General features: G+C 38.3%; 1 protein-coding gene across 5 annotated transcripts in view; it reads right to left on the bottom strand.

Annotated features, from left to right (window-relative positions):
- The window catches only part of LOC134744385 (caskin-2), a 394551-nt gene that overhangs the window by 14968 nt on the left and 353504 nt on the right, over window positions 1–26079 (bottom strand). For all 5 annotated transcript variants that reach the window (XM_063678180.1, XM_063678179.1, XM_063678178.1 and 2 more), the window contains one exon: window positions 1139–1333. In XM_063678180.1, the coding sequence (XP_063534250.1) occupies window positions 1139–1333 (195 nt within the window). The remainder of the gene's footprint in view (window positions 1–1138; window positions 1334–26079) is intronic.

Below are 26079 nucleotides of genomic sequence, written 5' to 3'. Positions count from 1 at the left end.
GTGCTGGTGCCGGCGATGCTGGCTTCTGTTGCAGTGCGCGTTCTTGTGGTGGTGCCCGTGCCTGACGTCTCGCCCGTGCCCGACGTCTCGCCTGTGCCTGACGTCTCGCCTGTGCGTGACGTATCGCCTGTTCGTGACGTCTCGCCTGTGCCTGACGTCTCTCCTGTACCAGATGTATCGCCGGTCTGGTCCGTGGCCTGCGTTTCATCTGACGAATTTTCTTCTCTGCCGTGGTTGCTTCTTGTTACTGCCATCTTGCTATTTTTCTTGCTTCAGAGATCCGGCTTCGACGAGGACCAAACAATGTGAGTGTTAGGCCCTAATCTTGTTATCTCGAGATCTATCGTAGGGGTGTGGACTGTATAGGGTGCGGCATAGGCGGCAAGGATGGAGTAAAACAACTGGAGCTCTTCTTAAATCAGATGCAGGAGGGTCGAGGTCGGAGAGGTCTTCTTTTCTTCTTTTGGAGAGGTGTTTCTTGCTCGGCTGCTCGATTCGTAATGGCTTCCTATGGCCGGCGCACCGCCTTTTATTCCCTCCATATTTAAAGACCTCGTCCCCCGCGCCGCGCCGGCGCGGGCGTCTGCGCTTCGCGCATGCGCAGACCTCTCTTTCCTCGACTCTCCTACGTTTCTCTTTATTTATTAAAGTTATGTTATATATTAACAAATTACATGTTTTATTTATTTATCCTACCTATCTTATTAGATTCTAGTCTAATATCACAATTTCTTATTAGAATAAGGTAGCGTATACTTTGCCCTATTTTCTTATACAGATCTACGTAATGAAACACAATGAGGAAAATTCTTTATTTGTTATAAGCCTATCTTAATTAAATTATATTGCAATCCTAACTTTACCTAATTGGAATTCTCTTATTGGATTCCTTTAAGAGGTACAAAGTATGCTACTCATACTTTGTCCTGTTATAAAAACATACTAAATACCATTTATTTCTATACGTGACGCGACTTAAAATTATTACATGTTAAAATGACTCTAAGTTACAAAATACTATGCGCGTCGTGTACAGATCCTGAATGTCGGTGCTGCAGGCTGAACGCGTCGCCGGATACGGCGGGCAGCGGGACGCGCTAATAGGTATCTACACTCGCTGTTTCCGTCCCTGTCTCACCTCGTGTGTGGGACGGTGTGTCAGGCGGCTGCGGGTAGGGCTGCTCCTCGCAGGACGCGTAGCCCTGCGAGCCAAAGGAGGAGCCCGAGTGGCGGTGCTGCGGGCTGAACGCGTCGCCGGGCACGGCGGGCGGCGGGACGCGCTTCGCCGTGGCCGTCTTGCCGGCGGCGGCGCCGCCGCGGGACATTCCGCCCACTGGAACAAGAGACATTTATAAAATAGGTACAGCAGTGGTTTCGTGGTGTAATATTGTGGAGGGAGACACCATGATATAAGTGAGACATGTATAATGGCATTATAAATAAAGAGTGGAAATATTAAATTAGTTAACAAGGGCATCTACTAAATGTATTCCCATCACGCAAAAATTATCTTAGTAGACTTTCTACTACTATTTTTGTTAACAATTAGAATCTTTAATCCTAAACCGCAATCATTGCTGTAACAATAATCAACAATGCTCTTGAATACAATACAGAAAGTATAAACACACATACATAAATTGTTTACATAAATTTTGTATAGAGTTGTCGTACAGGTAGTAGCCATATTTTCTGATGATGCTTGAAAAGTGGTTAGGTCTTTGATTGTACTCAATACTCAATTTTTATTGCAAATTCACAAAGTAGTTGTACAGGTGGTAAACTTATAAGCTAGGTCTTTGTGAACCCTGTTGGGCACTACAATATACTATAACTACAACTATAACTATAATTAACAATTCCAAGGAGAGGAGAATTTTTGATTAATTATTTTAACATACAATCATTATAAGCAAATGTAAAAATAAGAATTAAAATGTCAAAAATACACTCTTCGTGTCGAAAGTTTTAATTGCAATGTCATTTGTCATTGTTGCGCTTAGTTGTGTTAAAAAATTTGGTAATATAACATTCACGCAGAATATTCCCAGCACGTAATGAATATTGTATAGTACACTTCAAATATCCTGAAATTCCCGAGAGCGAATATAATAATAAAGTCTTCAAATATTTATGTCACGCACACTCCCAACCAGTTTCGACGTCGGTCGCGTTCCAAAATAAAACAACGTTAATTAAATTAGGTACTTTTTAATTCGGTGTGACCAGGACACGCGTAGCGGGACGATTAGTTAATGTTGATGTTGTAAGCGCAAATTAGCTATGGCACTATTTTAGTGCAGTAGAATTTAGTTCGGCAATCCAGCCGTTTTTGTTTTTAATAATTAGCGCAGAGAATCGTATTATATTTTTCTACGGGCGTAGGTACTACATATTTCAATACCCTAACTAATCCAAACTCTAAAGAAAAGTCCTCAATATCCAATATATCATTTATGTGTCTAAAGAAATTGAACGGTCCATAAGTAGGTAATAAAGTACCGTAAAACTACCCAACTAAGTGTAACTATGGACTTGGACTATAGTTTATTAGTTTTACAATATTTGATTTTTATTGCGGTTTGATCAGATTTTAATATAGTTATTTGTGCAACAAGAGAGGAAAGTTGGTTTTTCTTGCGAGTGTTTATTTTGAGTCCCGAGAAAGCGAAAGATTCTATAATTGAATCACGAGCTCAGCGAGTGATTCTAAGTTAGAATCTTGAGCGTAGCGATAGGGACCCAAAAACACGAGATGTAAAATAAGTTTGCTCTCGTGTTGCACATATAATTTTTCACCTCAGTAGTGAGAACATATTAAAGGCTAAAATGTATTTCTAATCACACAGAATAATACAGAGAAAAAAAAGAGAAAAAGTAAAAAACACGAATTTGTAATAGAAGTATGAAGTGGCAGTTCATGGCCTTCACTAAATTAAAAAGCTACTTTGGTTAACTCTCTGGAGTGAGGAAAGTCGCACTTTCGTCACTCCCTGGAGTGAGGAAAGTCGCACCTTCCTCACTCCAGGGAGTGACGAAAGTAGGCTTGTTCGAGCTGCTGAGGTGAAAAATAATGTAGGTAACTATCGTTTAAGTAGGTAGTTATATACCTCACTACATACGAGAAATTTATTTCGCCGTTTGGAGCATTTTCCAAAATGTGTTGTATCTGTTATTGAGTATAATACTGTAAGTTATTTCCAAAGCCCACCCTTATGAAAATTATACGCTATTAAGCTTAATAAATTTCATTCCACTGATAGCGTACCTCGTTATCGTTATCTTACTCTGGAACACCATCTTGGGCGTTCCCGATAATCCCTGTGTTCCTTCCGCTTACCAGAACAATCGCTAAACTGACCAGTAGGTATAAAGTGTCACCTTACGATCCCGACTAATATTATAAATGTGAATGTAACTCTGTCTGATTGTCTGTTACCATTTCACACTTTAAGCGCTGAACTGATTTATAGGAAACTAGCTTTTGCCCGCGACTTCGTCTGCGTGGACTTGGTAATCGCAGCTAGAGTAAGAATAGCGCCTGGAGAAAATCTCATAGCAATCTAAATTTGAGCATATTATGCACACAAATTAGCAGGCACTTCGTTAATTATCTCAATTCCACCCCGCTTTTTACTTTCTTAAGGGATGATTTTCGGGATAAAAACTATCCTATGTCCTTCTCAGGGGCTCAACCTATCTCTATGCCAAATTTCATCTAAATCGGTTCAGCGGTTTAAGCGTGAAGAAGGAACACACAGACAGACAGACAGACAGACAGACTTTCGCATTTATAATATTAGTATGGATTTAGTATGGAGATATTTGGTGGCCCGAAGGACACAGGATAGTTTTTATCAACCATCTTCACCATTCCACGCGGAGGAAATCGCAGGCAAAAACTAGTGCTTAATAATGTGGTTACTGTGTAGTCTGTGGATTTCTCATCAACGGGTCGTTACCACCATCAAACTGGTTTCCCTGAGCGTATGACTCTTGTACATCAAGAATATGCTCAGGCCCTGTCCAGGGTGCGTGCACTAATGAACCAAAATCGCATCAATCATGTTCGAGCCGACCGATCGGCCGACTAATCGCCCAACTAATTGCGTGTGCCCAATCGATAACGCTAATGATCCGCCAAAATCGCTACGCCGCTTTAAAAGCTGAGAACTAGGTGCTTTTCTCAGGGAACAATGCGAAAACAATAGGTTCTTTATACTGTAAACAACCGATTCTACCGAGAAATTGGAAAATGATTGATTAGGTTATTTTTCAGGGTTGTTTACGAAGCAAAATTGAATGAAATAAATGTATGGATGTCTATGTATAAGTTACGTAAGATTTTTAAGCAATATAAATATATAATTAACTACCAAACAGATTTAGAAGATATAGCCGGTCAAACAATTTTGTCAGTAGAAAAAAGCGCGAAATTCAAATTTTCTATGAGACGATAACCCATTTTTTAAATTTGCCGCTCTTTTCTACTGACGGAAATGGCTTGACAGTCTATATGTATTGTTCTATTTTTAAATGCATTTAGCGTTTGTGTATCAAATCATATTAAATAATATGTATTAATGTTGGCAACGTTTTTTTGGGCCGTCCTGTGTATGTTGTATAGAAGAGACATAATTTATGACCTAGCTAGATCAAACCCCTTTTTAAATAAGTAAAATAAAGGTTTGATTAAGATTGCGCTTGATGAGTTCTTACGCGGGCGAAACCTGAGCGAAAGCTAGTATTTAATATGTACAGTTACGTTTTATAGCAAATATTATTTTATGAGTGCCGGCTTTCTTTACCGACGAGTTTATGCGAGTAATTACACGCACGCAATCATCGATATTTAAGAGCTTGATTTAATAATAAAAATAAAGTTATATACGGACATGCAGCAACAATGGCGGGTTGTATTGTATACCTATTTAAGGTCTCTTAATTCGCAGAGAGATGAATAAAGATAAATAAGGTATAAAGTGGCCCACTGACTATAGTCCGCCGGACGATATCGGCCTATCAGTTGTTCGGAACTGTCAAATTTTTGTTCTACCTGACAGGCCGATATCGTCCGGCGGACTGATAATCAGTGGGCCCCTTAAAACATATACCAGTTTATTGTTCAATCTTTATTTGCGTTATGGTAGGATTGGTAGGATGTAGGATAGTTATTCTAAATAGCGTGAAGCATAATTTATATTTTTATAGAATACATTATGTCAATCAGCATGAATAGTAATGCGAATGAAGCAACGCTCTAAAAATGTCTGCCATTCGGGAATTCGTTATCAAATCAAACATAATCAAAATCGTTCTACATACAGAGACTTATAAATATATTTTTGTTAGGATATCAGAGGATAGAGATACTTTTGACGCGTAGTCTGATCCGTTACTTTAAATACTGACAGTAACCTACCGATTGTTACTGTATACGAACTAGTTAAACAGTAGATATTTAAGAGGCCGTAGTCGATTTTGGAGCAAAAATGTAAAATTGATAGATTTAGTCGATGAGATTATACACGTTTTGTTACGTAATATCTAAATAACAAGTATTGATTTCTATTTGCACGTCTTCTCATCTTGCATTTTAATAATGAGGTTGCGAGCGTGCGTCACCAGTAATGCATGAAGAGAAGGGGCAGTTTTTAAAAATTCATCAAAAAATTATGGTGGTAAATTATACAAATTGATGTATAAGAATAGTTTCAGCAAATGTTGTAGATTGTTTAGGTATCAAAATTACGTTGAAATTAAGTCGATTTTCAGAGAAATTGTCACTTGTTTTGAAGTAATTTCTGGAGAAAATTGATTTCGTCTAACTTTCATTTACACTACTTCAAAGTCATAATAATAAAAATGTAGTCTGATAAACGTCAAGTACAGGATATGAGTAATACAAAATTACCATGTTTAGCCGTCCAAACTTTACGAAATTTACAAATAAGAGCGACAAAATCAGTGCTTTACGCGCGTTTACCTAAACGTCCATCAGAAAAGCAAACATTACTAATTTAGTGAGTCTGTTTTCAAAATTGATCTGATAAAAGGCAAGATAAGAAGACGTGCTAATAGAAACCAGTACTTGTTATTTCAATTAGGTAACAAAAGGTGTAAAATTTCACGGACTAAATCTATCAATTTTACATTTTTGCGACTAAAATCGACACCGGCCTCTTAAAATAAATATTTGTTTCGTTATGGAACATTTTTAGGTAGAAAAAAGGCCCACACAATCAATACATCCTTTTACGACAGAACTGACACACATGCCAAATTAGATAAAACTACTCAATTAACTTACCTCCTTCTGTGACCCCGTAAAACTTGTAAGATCAATTTACGAACCCAAGACATAAAGCCGACATCGTAACTACTTAAACCGGGAGCTGCCTAACTACCCGCATAAAGCGAAGTATAGACGTCGGCTATTCATAAAGTGTAACCCACGAACGAACCGGTATAAGTCGGAGCTGGCATGGTCAAAGGCTTTTATTAATTCAAGAGATCAAGTTATACTAGGAATCTCGTATGAAACAGTTTGATAGAAATAGGCCGTGGAGTTCGTAATATTCCTTTTGCTTGTCAAACGCAGGAGAGACGAACTCACAGAAAACTAGTTTAAATCAGACCCGGAGATCTATTAAACTATACGTACCTGTCGGAAAGCTCGCTTATACTGGATCGCCTGTGCGTTTGACTTTATAAGCAATTGTAATCAAACCCCAGGTATCACCCAGGGTTCACACTTCGGGCTCATAATCTTTTAAGCACGGCCTACTTTCTTTTATCACCTGCTTTCAAGGATATTACTCGGATTATGATGGCGTTTGATAGATGCTTTTGACACGGGGATTATGAGTTTTACGAGGGTAAATTAGTGGTGGAATTAAAGGTTTTAGTCCAGTTCGATAAGGCGTTGAATTATCTTGTCGGAATTTCGTATTTTGTTTGGGTCTCATCATAGTTAATATAATAGTTGTGATCCTAAAAGTTATTAATGGAAAGACATCCTGTCTTTGTCTCTTACACAGCTTTCTTATCATAATTAATGTCATTAACGGGTCTAACGCGATTAAATTTTCAGCTAGGTTGCACTAGCTGTGGTCACGGGAGACTGACGTCCCAGCAAAATGTCAATTGAGATATCGGTAAACAACACTTAACTACCCGACTAGTGATGGGTCGTTACCAGTAACTTACTCAAAAGTGGGAATATTCCCGGTAATGCTACCAGTAACATTACCCAGATCGGTAACATTGAGTAACTTTGAAAAAAATATTAGAATTGTATATGCTTTTTTCGTGTTAAATACTTAAGAAAATAATAATGCTATTATTTACAGTCATAAAACAGTCAAGAAATCTCTGAGAGCGTAAATTCCCAATGTTACCGGTAACATTCCCAATATTACCAGGTATTTTTCCAAAGTTACTGGGAACATTACTATCTGGAAATAATGATTAAAAGTGAAGACTGGAAATAAAGTAAAAGAAAATATGTGTATAAATCAGTTTAATTATTAGAATAAACCAATCAACATCTAAATATATAAAAGAAGAAACTGACTGACTGACTGACTGACTGCCTGACTGACATATCAACACACAACCCAAACCGCTGGTTCTAGAGATTCCAAATTTGGCACGTAGGTTTCTTATAAGGTCTAGGGGTGCACTAAGAAATGATTATTTCAGAATTCACCCCCCAAGGGGGTTAAATGGGGGTTCAAAGTTTGTATAGGGAAACAAGATTAGTTAGACTATTATATTCGAAACTTCACAGGAGTATTCCTAACGATAAATGAATAAACACGTGTTACAGGTTTTTTTGCAAATTCCCCCCTAATAGGGGGAAATGTGGTGACAAAGTATGAAAATCAACATGGGTATTGTTTCTATGGTTTATCGGGTTGCTAATTAGGAAAACAAGAACGATTTTAAAATCCAACGTGACGGACGTGAAAAACCATCTCCCCTGTTGGGGTGCAATGGGGTTGAAATTTCTAAATATCAATATGGGTGTCGTTTTTATGGTTTTTTGGGACGTTAATTACGAAAATCGCATCGATTTTGAAATTGAATAATGTGCTCATGAAAATTCTTGAAAGTACTCGTATTTGTGCCAAATTGCAATTCAAACGGTCCAGTAGTTTCGGAGCAAATCGGTTGTAACAGACGGACTGACAGACAGCCACCCGTGATCCTATAAGGGTTCTAATTTTGCTTTTGAGGTATGGAGCCCGCGTTATCCTAATAGATTTTTAAATTTGATTTGGTGCCATCTCGATCGTCGTCAATCGGTACCTAGGCGAGTGCGGGCGGCGCGGCGGGGCGGACGGGGCGGAAGGAGTAAGTCATCGGGAAACTTCCTGCATCCGTAATGAGTACATTCAAGGTGCTGCAAGAAGGTGGTTGTCTGTTTGCTTCTTATAAGTTTAGGTTTCCATTCTAAGTAAAATGCAAAACATCGTAAGTACATATATATATATATATATATGTATTCTACCTACGAACCATATACCATATAAACCATCTTTTGTAAGTAGTTATAAAACCATATTTTCTCCTTCCCCTGCCTCCCCCGCACCCTGTACATTAGACAAAACGACATAGATTCTTAAATCACGCGGGCGAAGCCGCGGGCAAAAGCTAGTTTTGTATAACATTTCAAGTGACAAACGTCATTTTTGAGTTATTGGAATTTCGCTTTTATATTAATTAATCAAATTTGAAATTAGAGTAGTAGTAGTAAAGGGATAATAAATAATGATCACAGTTTTATACAAAATACTAGCTTTTGCCCGCGACTTCGTCTGCGTGGAATTAGGAATTAGTAATATGTCTTATTTTTAAACAATCAGCTAGATTTATTGTACCTAGGGATTGAGAGATCAGCAGCGTCTCCAGCAGAAACTTGGTCCCCAAAGTCTTGCAGGCACCGAGTGACCCATGGGAAGTCACCTCCAGGTGTTCTACGTCTTGGAAAATTTAACCTGATTACAGCAAACAGTATCTACTGCACGTTAAGCGTGTGGTAGCTCTGGTCAGACGCCTGCTTCATCTGGCAGACCTCCAGGTGTTCCAGGTCTTGGAGAACTTAACCTGCCTACAGCATACTCTACCAACTTCAGATTAAAGGAGTTTTACCCTCATCAGGTACATCGAGCAGCACTCCAGGTGTTACAGGTCTTGAGCTATCTCCATCATACACTACCAACGACACGTTGAGCGAGTGTTACCCCTGACCTTTTGTACCCAGCAGCACTCCAGGTGTTCCAGATCTTGAGCTTTTCCCATAATACACTACCAGCGGTACGTTGAGCGAGTGTTACCCCTGATCCGTTGCACCTAGCAGCACTCCAGGTGTTCCAGGTCTTGAGCTTTCCTCATCATATACAACCAGCGTCACGTTGAGCGAGTGTTACCCCTGACCCTTTGCTCCCAGTAGCACTCCACATTGTCTTGAGCTTTATCCATCGTATACTACCAGCAGCACGTTGAGCTATTGTTACCCCTGACCCGTTGCACCCAGGAGCACTCCAGGTGTTCCAGGTCTTGAGCTGCCTCCATCATACATTACCAGCGGCACTGAGTGAGTGTTAGAAGAGTGGAGAAGAGAACAGGATGACTTCGGGAATAAAAACTACTCTACACCCTCCCCAACAATTAAGATTATCTCCATAACAAATTTCATCTAAATCGGTTTTATTGGGTTCCATACAAATTTCCACTCCCCTTTTCACCCCCTTTAGGGTTGATTTCTAGGGTAAAACCTATCCTGTGTCCCTCACGCAAAATAGGCGGAATAGTAAGACGTCGAGATCTCCATACCAAACTTCATCTAAATCGGTTCAGCGGTTATTGATTCCCCATACAAGTGTCAACTCCCCTTTCCATCCCCTTAAGGGGTGAGTTCTGGGATAAAAAAGTATCCTATGTCCTTCCCCGGTACTCACTATCTGTATACCAAATTTATAAAATTGATCCCATAGCTCTTATGTCAGCGAATTAAGAACTATGGGACATATTTTTGAGTGTTGTACTAAAAAAATAAGTTTTGAACCTTATTTTATCTCATATAAGTCATCACTATCATCAGTTTCGTATGTTACCGGCTTTTGGGAATGTTACTGGTAACATTGGTAACTTACTAGTAACATTCCCAAATGGAAACTTACTGGTAGCGGGAATGTTACCGCTGCCCATCACTATACCCGACATTAGTTTATAATATCTGGGAGACCGAGCTTTGCTCGGAAAACATATAAAAACTCGAAAATGCGCGTTTTACCAGAGATAAGACCTAGCTAGATTTATTTTTCGCCCCCGAAAACGCCCATATAGCAAATTTCATCGAAATCGTTATAGTCGTTTCCGAGATCCCCGAAATATATAAATATGTATATACATATATAGATAGATATATACAAGCATTGCTTGTTTAAAGGTATAAGATAAATGTTCGGGGTAGACAAATAAATTTAGCTTCCTAATCGTAAGATGACTGCATTCACATTCTGCGTAGATGGGATTCCTTTGTGGTAGAAATTTTAGCAATTACACAATAGGGTATTTGACTACTAGTCAAATCTTTTTATTTTTTATATGTAATATATATGAAACACTAGCATGTGACGTCACAATCGAATTACCAACTATTTATAGTTTTATACGGGTTTTAAAATAGAAATTGTTTTAAAACGTTTCTCTATTAATCTTTTGCTGCTTTATTTCATGCATGGTATAAAATTATTTATTTTAAATACAATCAAATACACTATTAGCACGAAGAATAAAGTAGAATCGAATGACATCCTTAAAAAAATCATGCATGTTGATAATTGCGATTTGAGCATAATTTTTATTGGTTACTATTCATTTTGTATTCAAATAGTTGGATACTTACTCTATTTACTATCCTTAAATTCATATTAGCTAGTGATCAACATTACCTCCATTATTTTCTACCTTACAACTAACTTACGTCATTTCCTTATTTTTGTTAACACCTAGTTCAGTAGGAAGATGTTTGTTGGCACAGGTGTTTAGGACACTAAGCTTCGATTTACGCTAAACGGTTTCAGTCACTGTTAGCACATTCGCTAAAGGTTTGGTGGCCTTTAGAAATAAGCAAGTGTAATAAAGGGTGCATCCACATTCCACAGCAACAGTGTGTAACTTTACCTAATGTTACCGTGTTGCAAATTGTTGCTCCACAAAAATTAACTGCGGTGTGTGCGATAGGAATAGGATATTCTATAGGCGAGTTAAATACTAGAGGAGGCAGAATTTCCCAACCGGATTAAGAGATCATTTTAATTGAATATTTCATATACATATAAATCTACTATAAAATATTTCATTAAGACAACACGAAGGTTATACTTATTGGTCGATTGCGTACCTACAAAGCGTTACGATCGATGTTAACATGTCTTTATTTTAACATTGTAAATCACTCGCAGTTAAATCAAGGAAGTCATTTGCAATTAAAGAGATAAATATCGTCAACATGTTATGTATAAAACCACCATACCGCAAACCAGCAAACGTAAATACTAACTGCCGGTACCCATGTCCATTAGATCAGAGATCGTTCATGATCTTGACACCAGTCGCTGCATTTAACATAATAACACCAATAACCCTCCGCTAAACGGTAGCGTGTCTGCTTCGCAATAAATATGTGCCTATCTGCTAATTAAAGACAATTAGAGCGCCATTACGGATACTATTACAAACTTGTCTCGCTATCAACGAGTTCAAAACGCACTACGAATTGCACTCTAAACTCAAAACGCTAAGATTTAAATTGTAACGTTTTCGCGTAATAGAAAATCATGTTAGAACGGATAAACGCCATCTAGAGGCGGTGAGTTGAATCAATTAAGCGATCGGGATCGCGTGGGCTCGCAACTCAAATTCCGACGCCATATTAAAATTATGCGGCGCCGTTGATAAACAAATGCATGTTTATTTTAAGATCGTGTATTCAAATTGTGAGGGATTATTATGTTTATGCCACGATCATGTAGTTTAATAATACGTGAGCGGAATATCAAAGGTTGTTACTGTTATGTATTGTTTATTGACGTAATAATGGTTTTAGTAAAGGGTTTGTTGAGCCGCAGCCACCCAAGCGATCGTATTAACATTATTTACTATGAATTATTACTGTTGCGAAGGCAATAATGTGAAATAATGAACACAGCTGGATGCTGATAGACCGTATTGTCTTGTAACATTGAGCTGCTTTAGGAATGTTGTTATTAAAAACATGTGTCCTCCTAATAGGTATATTGTAATGAATAGATACCTGTCCGCCGTGTTATATTTATATGATGGAACTTTTGAACCTTAGGTTGTGTACTTCTTATTACTGTGTTTATACTAAACTGATACTAAACAAACTAAAATTATCTCGTATAAAGGCAATAGGCAAATACATAGACTGTGTCATCAATTGTGCATAAAGTAATGTTAAACCCGATTCATATTCATACCCGCTTTTCTCGTATCCGCTTTGTTACAATAAAATTACAACGTTAATTTTCAGTTGCGGGGCGCGCTGCGCTAGTCTTTTCGCAAAAAAAAGAATATCCCAGTTTACGCAAAGAAATGTTTGCCCGAGACACAATAGCTAAAGGGGCAATTAGCGGCCTAGCCTGTGCAAACAATTATCCATTATACGGGATTCTTTGTTTAATGAAAAAATATGTTGACGAAACGCGGCTTGCGCTAAACGGAACGTAGGCTGAAATATAGAAAAAAAAAACATTATTGTTTATGGTATTATTGTTCAGGTTATTTTGACAAGCTTGCACAACTGACAACGCCATTTGAAATCGTGCAGGCTATCTGTGCTTGTTTTTTCTGCCTTTATCAGATTTGATTGAATTTCTATTGGGATTATACGATTTGTTTTGATTACTGGCAAATAAATTAATTTTTAAATGTCGCTAAAAATATCAAGAAACTGGTACATAGTTCTCCTTAATCTGTGACTTTATTTAAAAGCTACCGTTATAATTAAAAAATGTATCATTTGGATTAAGAATCATAATACAATTCATTCGCGTTTTAATGGCCCCCTTGCACTATAAAACTAATTTACTTTAATTGGCTAGCATCACATTCCGCCTTACAAAAGGTTATTTTCCAACTAATTTTCAACTTTAAGTTTTCCTATTTTAAAGTCAATATTAGAAGATGTAACATTTATGTTTGCGTTTGAAATAATGATATTAATTGCGATGGCAGAGTCTTATAAGCCGGACAGTTAAAGTCATAAACGTGTTTACTTAGCTACAAATGTCCATAGTTTATTAGGTTTGCTTGGAAATTGGACTTAAATCTAATAATAAAAAGCGTTATACTAGTAAATACACGTATTTTTTATATAAGGTGATAAACTAAACTAGAATTAAAATCAAAAAAGGTAAATACGCGTTACATAGACTCTGAAGAACCCTTTATTAATCGCGTAAAAAATTCAAAACGGCATAATTAATTACAGATGTGCAAGTTACAGAAAGTTTCCAATAAGGTGGAAAAGCTTTCTAAAATTTCAGGAAAATTTCACTGGATACCTATAAGGGACTTACATTTTGGGACTGGAAAATTTCGATCCCCATAAAAAAATATGACAACTGAAATTTTTCCATGTGGAAATTTTGCAATTTTGGAAACTTTCCGACTGCACATCAGTAGGCATAATAGTTGGGGAGAACGCGATAATTAGTCAGAGAACTTTGTGTAATGCTATATATTTATAGATTTACAGATTCTTATGAAAAATTAACCAATAACAAATTTTCCAATGCTATGAGTGCCATTTATTCAAGTTAATAGCTTTACTGAACAATTTACAGTAGCAGAAAATAATCTATCATATTTTTCAGGTACATTTGCATAACATTTTTGATAAGTTCTCAAAAATGGCTCCAGTGATTTCGATGAAATTTACAATATAGGGTTTAGGGGCGTATGAAAACGACAATTCGATCAAACTAGTGTTCATATTTAAAATAATTATTTTGCCCGAGTTTTTGCGATAGCCCGGTGGGTATTCATTTGTAAAGTAATAATTCGATATAATTTTCAAACCAGAGGCTAACGAGGCCGAAAAACTGGTTCATCTAGGTTTTATTGTTGGAAAATTCGCTTATGAGTGTTTTCAAATAAGAAATTCAATATTTATAACATACATTAATTGGTGTGTGTGAAGTCCCCAATCCGCATGCCTTGCCATGCCAGTGGGACGTAAGTTTATATTAAGTAAGTAAGTCGTGATGATGATAAAATCATTGTTTACATGATATAAAGTCTAATTTCACGAAATTTCGAATGAACGCCTGCAAAAAATGGCAGCATGATAGATTTTTTGCCGCTACTGTAGTTATAGTAGTACCTATAAAATAATGCAGGTGGTTATTTAAAAAAATCCCGTGAATTAAATTTTGCCACTTACGTAGATGGTAACTTCGATTAGCATTAGGTGTATCGATTTTTAATAGGTAATTAACACAACAATACCTGTAGCGTTCTTACAACTTGATGCAGCCATTGTCTCTAGCGGTGGCGCCATACGTTCCGTAAGTGAAAAGAAAGGGCTCATGGCAATTAGCCGGTCATTGGGGGCAGCTAATCGCCCCGAGCCATCTTGCGCAACTGAGTAGTGTCCAGGAGGTCTATTCTGATTGTAGTAACAGGTTATGAATTTGATCTGGATTTGTTATGAATGAAGAATAATATCCAATCCAGTTATTTTTTTCAGATTTTTTTCAGATTTTTTTCAGAAATGTCACTTTTAACACTGAAGTATCATATCTATAATAAATCCAATTAGGTTAAAAGTGACATTTCACAAATCCAGATCAAATTCTTAACCTGTTCTACAATCAGAATACGTACACCTCCAAAGTGTATGATAAGAGGTCATTAGAGAAATGGATTTTGTTTCTTTCATGTCATAATTAACGTCACATTTTGTAATCCTCACCTTGAAATATCTGCTTTTAAAGCAAATTACTTCGAAACTGTAAGGTTAATTATTATTAATTAAAATATAAATGTATTTACGCAATTCATAGTTTTGGTCAGTTACTTAAAATATAAGATTTCGACAATTTTATCAAATACCTATGTACTTATTAGACGCAACTCCTGGAAGACAAGAAACTTGTGAAAAATTATGAATTAATTTATTTATAGTGGCCATGCAATTTTGCGGCTGGGTCTACAAATTTTTAAACTTTCAATAAAAAAACTTGTTAGTGCCTATGACATTCACAATTCAGAAGTTACATAAAGAGCCGACGGAACCCATTAAAATGGCCAGAATCTGTCAGCTCATAAATCATAGACTAATGCCAAAACAATAAAGACAGATAATATCGGACCTCACACGATTACTCATTGTTTTAATTTTTGACGAGCAGCGTATAGACTATCAGGCCAATTCGAACAATGTGATACGTCATTTACTAGTTCTAGAAACGATATGGATTAGATGTCGGTGTCAAAAATGACGTTTCTTCAAACAAATAAATGTCATTTTTGACACTGACATATCTAATCCATATTGTTTCTAGAACTAGTAAATGACGTATTTCATTGTTCGAATTGGCCTGTAGATAGTTTTTTTTAGAGGACCGAATAGTAGGAAGAGTTATTAAGCAACATTTCAAGATTCGAACGTTTTATGTATTTCTAACTGTATTTACTTATAATGATCTTTTTCATATGACAAACTTAATGAAATTGTCTCTTCAAGGGTCTCTGGGTTTAATTACAGCAATTTATACATTTCATGTGGGTATCCCTTGTGGCCAACTCGTTAAACTTGGCTTCGAGGGGCCGAGGGGGACCCTTGATAAAACCAGATAAAATGCAGGGAATTGCAGGAGATTTGGAAGGGTTTCTGTTGATGCTTTCCGAGACGAAATGTACGTACCTACGTATTATTTTGGTTAGTTGTAGGGAAAAAATCAATAGTTAGAGGCGGTTTTGGGTGTACAGCGTGCTGCAACCATACCCAATTTATGAAAGAAATTAAATAAAGTGGGTAATTGGGTATGCACTTTTGCAGCTGTGTGTATTTCGCTTACTTGTACATCGTTTTACAGTTACAGTAGTTAGGTACTTAGGTAACACATATTACCCATTGTCAACTTGTTAATAATAAAGTACATAATTTACGAACAAATGATTAAAAACAGATTATTTTAATTTAGACAATTTCTAACTTTAAATCGTAAATGCAATCGTAAATTAAATATATCTATAAACAATTTAAAAAAAAATGTATATTACGTAAATTGTTTCAACATTTAAAAAGCAAAACAAATGAAATTTTGTAAAGCAAAACACAAGAAATAATTATTAAAGTAACAAAACAATAAAGTGTACGGGTTTCTTACAGAAGCAGATCGTCTCGTTGGACGACCCACTCGTTGCTACCACCCATCGATCTATCCCATCGCAGCATCAGCACTCAAACATTATGTCTAAATACTGTAAAGACGGGAATAAACTTTTTGTATTTATTCGTAGCTGAGTTTCGAACGCGCGGACACCGGAGTGCGCGATTGTAGTCGGCAGCCGTAGCCACTGAACCAACGTGTAGCGTACAGAGGTGTACGAAAATCTATATCATATCGCTAGCGCGAACGCAGCGCTATCTATGTCACTATTTCTGGTATTACCTATGTACTAACATCTACTACAACAAAAATATGTGGTTTCAATATTTTTTTTGTTTCAATATTTTACACTCGCAAAGGTAGAGTTACATAATTAATTAAGTCATGTTCACACGACATCGCCACTTGATTTCCTGTCACACGCATTTTGATAATTTGCTTACGTGCACGCGATTTCAATTAAAAATTAATATCTGTCCACCACTAAACAAACTTGAATTCGAAACTGAACACCCTTCCTTCCTTGAAAGTTTCTTACGCACAAACTGAACATTATTTTCGCAAGCTCGTATCACGTTTAATCGCCTATCGAAATACAAACCTTATCAACATGTTACAAGGTTGTTTATGGAATGACAGAGTCGAGTGTGATACGAACTTGAGGAATCGGTAGTTATGTCGCAGGCCCCTATCTGAGATCGCGCGATAAACGTGAGACCCAAGGAAGTGAAACAAATTTAATTTTCGAATGGACATTCGCGTCCGTTGGAGTTGACGGCAACTTTCCCTGCTCCATACTTGCAAGGGGTTCGACCCGTTCCGAGGCTAAAAGCGCAAGGTAAACGGTTTGTGAATTTTTGATGACTTTCTAATAGAATCTGACGGGCTCGAAGCATTGCAAGCTTGGAGAAAACAAGAGATTTTACTTTAATTAAGGATACCTGTTATGTAACTTTAATCTATAATCTATAATATAGTCTGCAAAGTATAAAACAAGGCAAGCAAGTATGTCTGCCACAATGCCAAAAACTCCCTTTTAGAGCAATTCTTACTCCTCTCTACTCTTATTTTATGTTAATTAGGAATACTATAGGTACTTTCTGCATTGTGTATAACTTTAGTTGTTTTAATATCGATCTCTGCGAATCGAATCGTCTGTCCGCGTTCGCTTGGAGCGGACGTGTCGGTCTTGCAGTAAATTCCGTATTCGTTTATTCTAAATTTTAAATTGTGATTGGTCGAAAAGTGTTAACTCGATTTCTTGTTCCTCCTGTGCATCTGTTGTGCGTCGGCTCCTCCTTGTGGGCGGTCCTAGAAAGAGACATCAACTTTTTCTAAGTTCGCCGGAATCGAACCCAGGGCGTGGGGTTGCGAGGCCGCTGTCGTCACCGCTGAGCCAAGTTATCATTCTGCGCTAGCGACGAAATCAAGTACCGCGACGCGCACACGCTGACGTCACCGCAACCGTGAGCATCGGCTACGCCAGCGGAGCTACGAAGTGCTACGAGAACTGCGTCATCCTCGCACGCTATTGCATCGCTACGCCGGGTCACTGGGCAGTGTGTACTAATTTAAGCCTTATTTCCAGCAAGTTAGAAGTGAAACCCACGTAATGATGGCAGTGCAGCGAGGCGATAGTGCAGAGATGATCTGCCACGGCTGTAAGGAAGAGTTTGCGGTCGGTGAGGGGTATGTTCAGTGCATGGTTACGTCTTGCCGTAAGCTGTATCACCAACAAATATGCATCAATAAGACTCCTACGCTGGCGGAGCGGGACACTTGGATGTGCCCTGAGTGCAAGATTACATACAAAAAAACAGGATCTAATTGTGCGACTCCAGTAGGTACTCCATTGACAACTAAGAACATTTGCATCAGAAATAAAAGCGGGACGCCCGTACCACATACACAATGTACATAAACGTCCCCTACAGGTGAAGCTGGGTTCATGGTAAGGGAAATAAGTGCTATTCGTGACCAAATGAGCGCGTTATCGGAGCAGCTGGCGGATGCCCTTGCCGCTGTCAATAAATACCATACTGCGCTCACTTACTGCTCTTCTAGACTCGATATTGTCAATGAGCGACTACAACAACTTGAACTGAACTCGGCAAACGACTGTCACTGCGAGAAACCGAGTGCGGAGCCCCCTTCTACTGGAGTATCAGAGACGAAACCAGGACGGAAACGCAAGAAGCGAAATACAAAAAAATCTTCGTCAGTATCGAAGGGAAACATGGAAGGCAGTACAGGGGTTTCGGCTTGCGATGAAACCCGCGATGCTACTTCATCCTCAGTGGAGTCTAAGGGCGATAACTTGGTGCGCAGTAGCGACATCTCTACGGAAGAAGAAATAGATGCTGTCTTCGTCGGCCGTGACCCAGGTGAGGATAAAGATATTCCAAAAAAGCGTTTCTCCTCACTACGAGGTACGGCTGGGCCTGAGGTCACGTCGCTCAAGGCGGTGGAATTCCAAAGGTACATACACCTTTGGAACATGTTGTCAGGCGCCGACGAAATACGTGCATATTTGGAAACAATATTTCCCGAAAGAGCTTGCACAGTCCTTGAACTCAAACCGAAGGGGTCTTACAGGTCATACAAAATCGGCATCCCGTGCGAGCTATATGACAAATGTTTATCCGCAGATATTTGGCCCAAGAATGCTCGGGTGAAGCCATGGTTTTTTCGAGGACAGCAGAGAAACGACACATACCAGGAAAAGCCCAAGTCCCAAGACGGAAATAGTATCGATGTTAGACATAGTATACCAAAATGTCAGGGGCCTGAACACGAGACTTCACTACTTCAGGCAAAACCTGCTAGCTCTTGATTGTGACGTCATCGCGGTAACGGAGTCTTGGCTTACCGATGCCGTAAACGATGCTGAGTTGGTGTGCGGCGAGTGGAGCGTGCTGCGTCGGGACCGCGCTACAGGCGCGCGCGGCGGCGGCGTGCTCCTCGCGGCGCGCCCTGGCATCGAGCTCCGGCGTCGTGCGGATCTAGAGACGCCGAACGGCGAGGACTTATGGGTCACATTTGTGGTGGGTGAAGTAGTGTTTTACGTATGCGTCGTGTACATTCCTCCAAGTGCCTCAGAGGAAACCTATATGCGGTGGTTTGAAAAAGTGGAGTTGGTGATTGACACTCTTGCAGGTGTAGTGCTTGTGCTTGGCGACTTGAACTTGAACCCGGTGTATACTTCCCAGAGTGTCCTTGGTTATTATGGTTATCTCTTATCTGTTTGCGGTCTGAATGAGATGAATAAAGTGACGAATGTACATGGAAGTAAGCTAGATGTCGTGTTGGTGTCGGAGCGCATCACTAGTGCTACGGTCTCAAAGATGGCGGGCGAGGGGTTGGTCCCGAGATCTGATACGTACCATCCTCCATTGGAAATTTCGGTGCCCGGTAGCTGTGCGCATCGACCGACTGCAGAGCGTCTAGATCCTAGCAATGTGGATATGTGTCGGGACTGGAACTTTACTAAGAGTAATTTTGAGCTAATGTATAAATTAGTGTCCGAAACGAGTTGGCAGAAAGTTCTCAGTGCTGGCAATGTCGACATCGCTGTGGACACATTTTACAATATGATATATGATATATTTGACCTCTGCGTACCAAAACGGAAACGGCCGCCAGGTTCGAGTAGACGATATCCTGTGTGGTTCACTGCTGACCTGATTAGTGAAATCAAACAAAAAAGTAAACTGCACCGGGAATGGAAGGCTACACGGGATAAAGACGTCTACAAAAAGTTTGCAACATTAAGGTCAAAGGTAAAAGAGCTGCTAGCGACTGCTTATGACAGCCACATTGGGCGTATCCAAAGTACTCTTAAAGTCAATCCTCGCGCTTTCTGGCAGCACGTAGGCAGTCTCAAGACAAATGGTGGTTTTGTTTCCCGAGTCAAGTGTAAAGATAAAGAATTTGTTGGTAAGGAGGTGGCGAGCGCGTTTGCTAACTATTTCTCAGACGTCTTTCTACCTGACATTCCGCTTCTCGATCCAAACTTGTTAGACAATGCCGATCGGAAACCTAACGCCAACTGCATTGATATCAAATCAATAACGTTGCAAGAGGTTGAAGCTGGGATAAAACGCCTAAAGGCCAATAGCTCCGTTGGACCTGATAACTTACCGGCGTATATTGTAAAAGGTTGTGTGGAGTTTCTAAAGATCCCGATACAATATATTTTTAACCTGGCGCTCTCTTCTGGGTCATATCCTCGAAGTTGGAAGGTGTCTAGAGTTAGGCCGATCCCGAAGGCGAGTGACACTTCCGTCGTTGAGAATTACAGACCCATAGCCGTTCTTCCCACCCTTGGCAAGCTGTTTGAGTCCATACTTCACCGGATTCTATCTTCACAGGTTCGGCCCTTCTTGTGTGACGCACAGCATGGCTTTCGGCCTAGTCGTTCGGTCAACACGAATCTGTTGATACTAACTGACAACCTTGCTCAGCATCTTGATAGAGGTATTCAAGTCGATGTCATCTATTTCGATTTCTCGAAGGCTTTCGATCGTGTGGATAATGATGTGCTGCTTAGGAAACTTGATGAAATTGGTTTCTCTCCCAAGTTACTAATCTTTTTTGCCAACTATCTGCGCGATCGACAGCAATTCATCCGACATGGTTGTTTTGTCTCGACTCCTTACCATACCCGGTCTGGCGTCAGTCAAGGCTCCATCTTGGGGCCCTTGTTTTTCGGCATCATGATTAACGATCTCAAATCGGTTCTTCGGGCGGCTCAATGTCTCTTGTATGCTGATGATCTGAAGCTGGTATATAGGATAGAGCAAATAACTGATTGTGAGACGTTACAAGAGGACATCGACTTGGTGTTTCGGTGGAGTATGCACAATAAACTTCATTTTAACCCAGTCAAGTGTTGTGTGTGTACATTTAGCCGCTCTCATTCCGCTATATATGGGCATTATATACTGGGGTCAGAGCCGATAAATCGTGTCTTTTCCGTCAAGGATCTGGGCGTAGTGTTCGATGCACGGCTAACTTTTCACGAACATATTATTTCTCTTGCCAAGAGTTCCTTTCAAAGGCTAGGTTTCGTAATCCGAAACCTCCGCGATTTTCATGACCCGGGGGCTATAAAAATGGTTTACAATGGTCTAGTAAGGAGTAAGCTGGAGACTTCGTCGATCGTATGGAACCCCTACGAATCGACGTATGCTTTACTGCTTGAGAAGGTTCAGAAAGCGTTTTTAAGGTTCCTTTATAAAAAAATATTTGGATACTATCCGTACCTGTACCCGACAAAGTATCTTCTCGGCTCCCTCGGGTACAATTCCTTGGAGGTCAGGCGGAATTACCAACTCCTAGTCACGGCATGCCGAGCCTTGCGTGGTGAGTCGGACTGTCCCGAAATTGTCTCTGGTCTCGTGCGTCTGTTTATCCCGGACGTCCCGAGAATGGCCCTTAGACCACGACAACGCGATCTATTGGCCGTGCCGCCGGGGCGCACCGTATCGCGCAGGAACTCGCCGCTGCCCCGCGCCCTTTCACTGCTCAATGCGCTCCTGGCATCGACACCTGAGTGCGACCTATTTGCGTGGCGATGGACGGCAGTGTATAATGAATGCCTGAGATTCTGTGAGGCGATGGATGCTAGGTGCTCAACTGTTCCAACATAATTTGTCTGTCTGTCTATTCTAATGTTATGTGATATTATTGTTGTTATAATTGTTGCTGTTTTATGTATTATTATTGCTGTTAGTTTTAAGTTTCGTGACGCATTGGTTCAACTGTAATGTCATGTAAACATTCTTATCAATAAAATAAAATAAAAAAATAAAAAATATAGACTATACAAGAAGAGTTATTGATTTAATTCCATACTACTGAATGCCACTACTGCTTAAAAAACACTATTTACTAATATTAAGTAGGTAGGTACGATACTAAACATTTTATAAAGGTATTTCTCATAATATACATTACGTGGAACGCGTGTCTCACAATACAAAGATAAAATAATGTCAGTCTAGTTGAAAGCGATGTAACATTAATACGTATAATCTTTCATTAGTAAAAGACAACTTTACCGCCCCCACGCAATCCCACGTCTTTATTACAATGCATCAAGGCATATAATTCAACCAAAGTAACTTGAGGCAGTTATTGGTACTGTAACAAGGTTATTTTCGAAGAAGCGAAGACCCTCGTTTCATCTCTAATTGTTTCTGAGAAATGAAATAAGAGAAGACCGATTCTATCCTAGCAATCTGATAAGGTTTTTATTTTGTTATGAAACAAACGACCGTGCCAATCAGATTGGTACTCACGAAAAGGGGTTGTGGTGTATGTACACCAATCCTAATGTAATTCGCAATAGGTTATGCGTTGTACACCAACTTACTCTATGCTCTATGCCCTGGGTCGATCTCAAAATACGACGTCCGTCTTGAATGCGTAGCCAAGATGCCAATCGTTTACGCTCCGTAGCGAACGATACGTAAATATTTAAATAACTGTCTCTGTCACATTAATATGGATATCGAAGAGTGATAGAAAAAGATTACCGTATCGTTCGCTACGGAGCGAACGATTGGCATCTTGGCTAAGCACCCTGCTGTATCAACAATTAGTTTTTATATAACAAAACGTAAGTAATTAATTTGTCTGAGTTTATTTACAGATATAACAGCTACGGGTCATCTCATAAGGCATTTCGATCGCACTTATTGGTGCGCGACTCAAGGTCGTATCAAAACAAAATCAAAACCATATCAAATTATTACAGAATCGGCCACAAATAAATGTTATTAAATTTGGAAATCTTTTGCGGCCGTTTTAATATCAATTTATGAACGATTCTGAAGTATGTTTGCACGTACACTCGATGATTGGTTGGATTTGATTTAATATTTTTATTGAAGACATATTGAAGATTAATCTGCATACAGAACCGACAAATAATTCTTTGGTATTATTTTTAAGATAGCTTTCATATTATAAATTATTACCTGTAGCAAAACAAATATAAAAATGTATACATAGGTTATAAAATTATTATTTATTATTATTTATTATTATTTATATATTTAATTTAATTAGGGAAAAAGCAGGTATCATTTTCAAATGCAATTCATTATTACGCATAATAAATGTGTGGGAAAATTATGAAAGTTACCTACGTTTATTTTTTTAAGGCTCGGCTGCAAATGACGTGATAATGTTGTCAGCCAGTAATTAGGTCAGTTTTGACAATAATCCTCTTACTCACATGTAAACATTTTAACGAATTATAAGTCACGGAATGAGTACGTAAGGTCTGTTTTTTTATTCCGTAGACTAAAATGACGTTTCATGTGTATGAGATGACATTTCTTAGTACCACATGAAATTTCATTTTAGTCTACAGAATAAAAAAACAGAATATAGGTTACAATTTTCGTTGTTTTTAAACCAAAAAATAATATATAAATTGTTATAGATAAAACTTCGTCATAATAAGTATTTTATCGGTCACGTACTGCTATTTGAACCCGGAAAGACCAAAAGAGTCAGACTGAGTAACATCCTAACATCACAAGGCTTAATATGGACTCGTTTAAAGATAAAAATCCGTCTCTCGTTCGACACTGGTTTTTAGCGTAGTGTCAAGATATATTATGGTCAGCAACGCAAAATGCTTGCAATATTTCACCTTAAAGTTGCCTAGTTAGTTATCAAGTCAGAAACAGCGAAATAAATTAAGCTGAATAATTATACACATACAGCTACAAAAAGAACTAATCGCAAAAGCGGTAGTGAAAGAAAAAACCGGACTAGTGCGATTCGGACTTGCCCACCGAGGGTTCCGTACTTTTTAGTATTTGTTGTTATAGCAGCAACAGAAATACATCATCTGTGAAAATTTCAACTGTCTAGCTATCACGGTTCATGAGATACAGCCTGGTGTCGGACAGACGGACAGTGGAGTCTTAGTAATACTTAGTCTCGTAGGGTCCCGTTTTTACCTTTTGGGTACGGAACCCTAAAAATGAGAGTGATATGTGAACACATTTTTTTAAATATTATTAAAAAATAATACTATAATAAAAATTTAATAAATATCTAGAAGAAATTTTTCTTATTGAGAACGCGAAAGTAAATTCTAAATCTAGTTGTCTCTGGTGCACATACCAAGAATTACTGTACTATAACAACTTGAATAAAACAGGCCTGCTTGAAAACTAAATAAAAAAAGAAAACATTTTTTTAAACACCATGGACAATATAAAATAATAAACATTAACCACGACACGTACGTTCCAAATTAGGTCCACTAGGTGGCGCTACTGTGTTCCTCATTTATTCGCCGCGGGACAAATTAATGAATAAGACCATTTACAAAATTGCTAATTACCTCACCGTTTAATGAACCGGAGGCCGGTTTAATTACATTTTTTTATTTTTTACGCGGGAATTCGTGCTAAAAGGTGTTTTTTCAGGCTGGCATGCTGTTCGAGTTGTTTTGGTGGTTATTAGTGATAAATGGTCTTTCCTTTAGCGCAGTTTAGGGAGAGTTGATTGTACGGTCAAAGAATAGGGATGATGACACATGTTGAATTTTATAACAAAATCTAGTAACACAGATATCAAATGAGCAATTTATCACAATAATGTAGATATTAAAATAATATATGGAAATAATACAAAAATACTAAAATACTAAAAATAATATAATAATATAATAGTTTCAAAATTTAGGTATTTTTTTAACTTCCAAAAAGTAAAAAAGTAAGGGTACCATTCGATTCCTTACATTTTATCCATAAAAAGATTGTATCGCAACTATATACATAAACGCAATATTTCACTGATAAAAACGCAATTTTCTTGTTTTGTACATACATTCAAAATGAGATCTCAGTGATCTTGACGTCACGTTCACTTATCGTTTTGTTAGGAGCGTTTCGCGAGTGAAGTACGACTGTCGGACTTTGACTATCATTTCTGACTTTTGTATTGCTTTAATGCAGTGAGTGGGTCCCATATAGACATTTGATCCTAAAAATATACCTGATCGATTGATACCATTAAATGAAAAGTCATCTTGCCTATTTAATTTCTGGACAATTTCGTACCTTGTCACAGGTAACAATCAATATGAAAGCCGCTAGGGACCTCATACTATTGTCACTGTGACAAGGTGCGAAATGGTACTTTAAATTACATGACCGCACGTAATGTGGGTTAGTAAAGTATTGTATGGCGGAATTTATTTCTTCAGTTTAGTTTATTAACAAATGTGATTGTTAAGCAGAACTAGAAGGCACCGCAATAAGCCGAAGGGACTGTGCATTTCGTATTTTTAAATAATTAAACTACTTTTACTTTACTGATCTTTGATTCTGCCAGTCTTCATTCGTTCCACTTACCTGTGAAGAAAAAAAAAACAAATTAAAATTATTTATTATACAACGTTTTTAAAAGTAATAAAAACGCACCGAAATTATTTTACCTCTCATTGAGGAAAATGTTTTATACAGCTTTTAGCATTGTCCAGATTTTAGTTAATTACTTTTATTACTGATATTAAATTAATTAATTTGTTGCTAATAAAGCTTAATCACTTTGTGGCAAGCCATAGAAACCCGGTTTTCGTAGGTAACGAATTACACAGTTAAATTATCGGGAAATA

The sequence above is a fragment of the Cydia strobilella genome, chromosome 9 (genome assembly GCF_947568885.1).
Source record: "Cydia strobilella chromosome 9, ilCydStro3.1, whole genome shotgun sequence".
Taxonomy (NCBI): domain Eukaryota; kingdom Metazoa; phylum Arthropoda; class Insecta; order Lepidoptera; family Tortricidae; genus Cydia; species Cydia strobilella.
The sequence above is the reverse complement of the archived record's forward strand: the minus strand, read 5'-3'. Positions and strand labels throughout refer to the sequence as shown.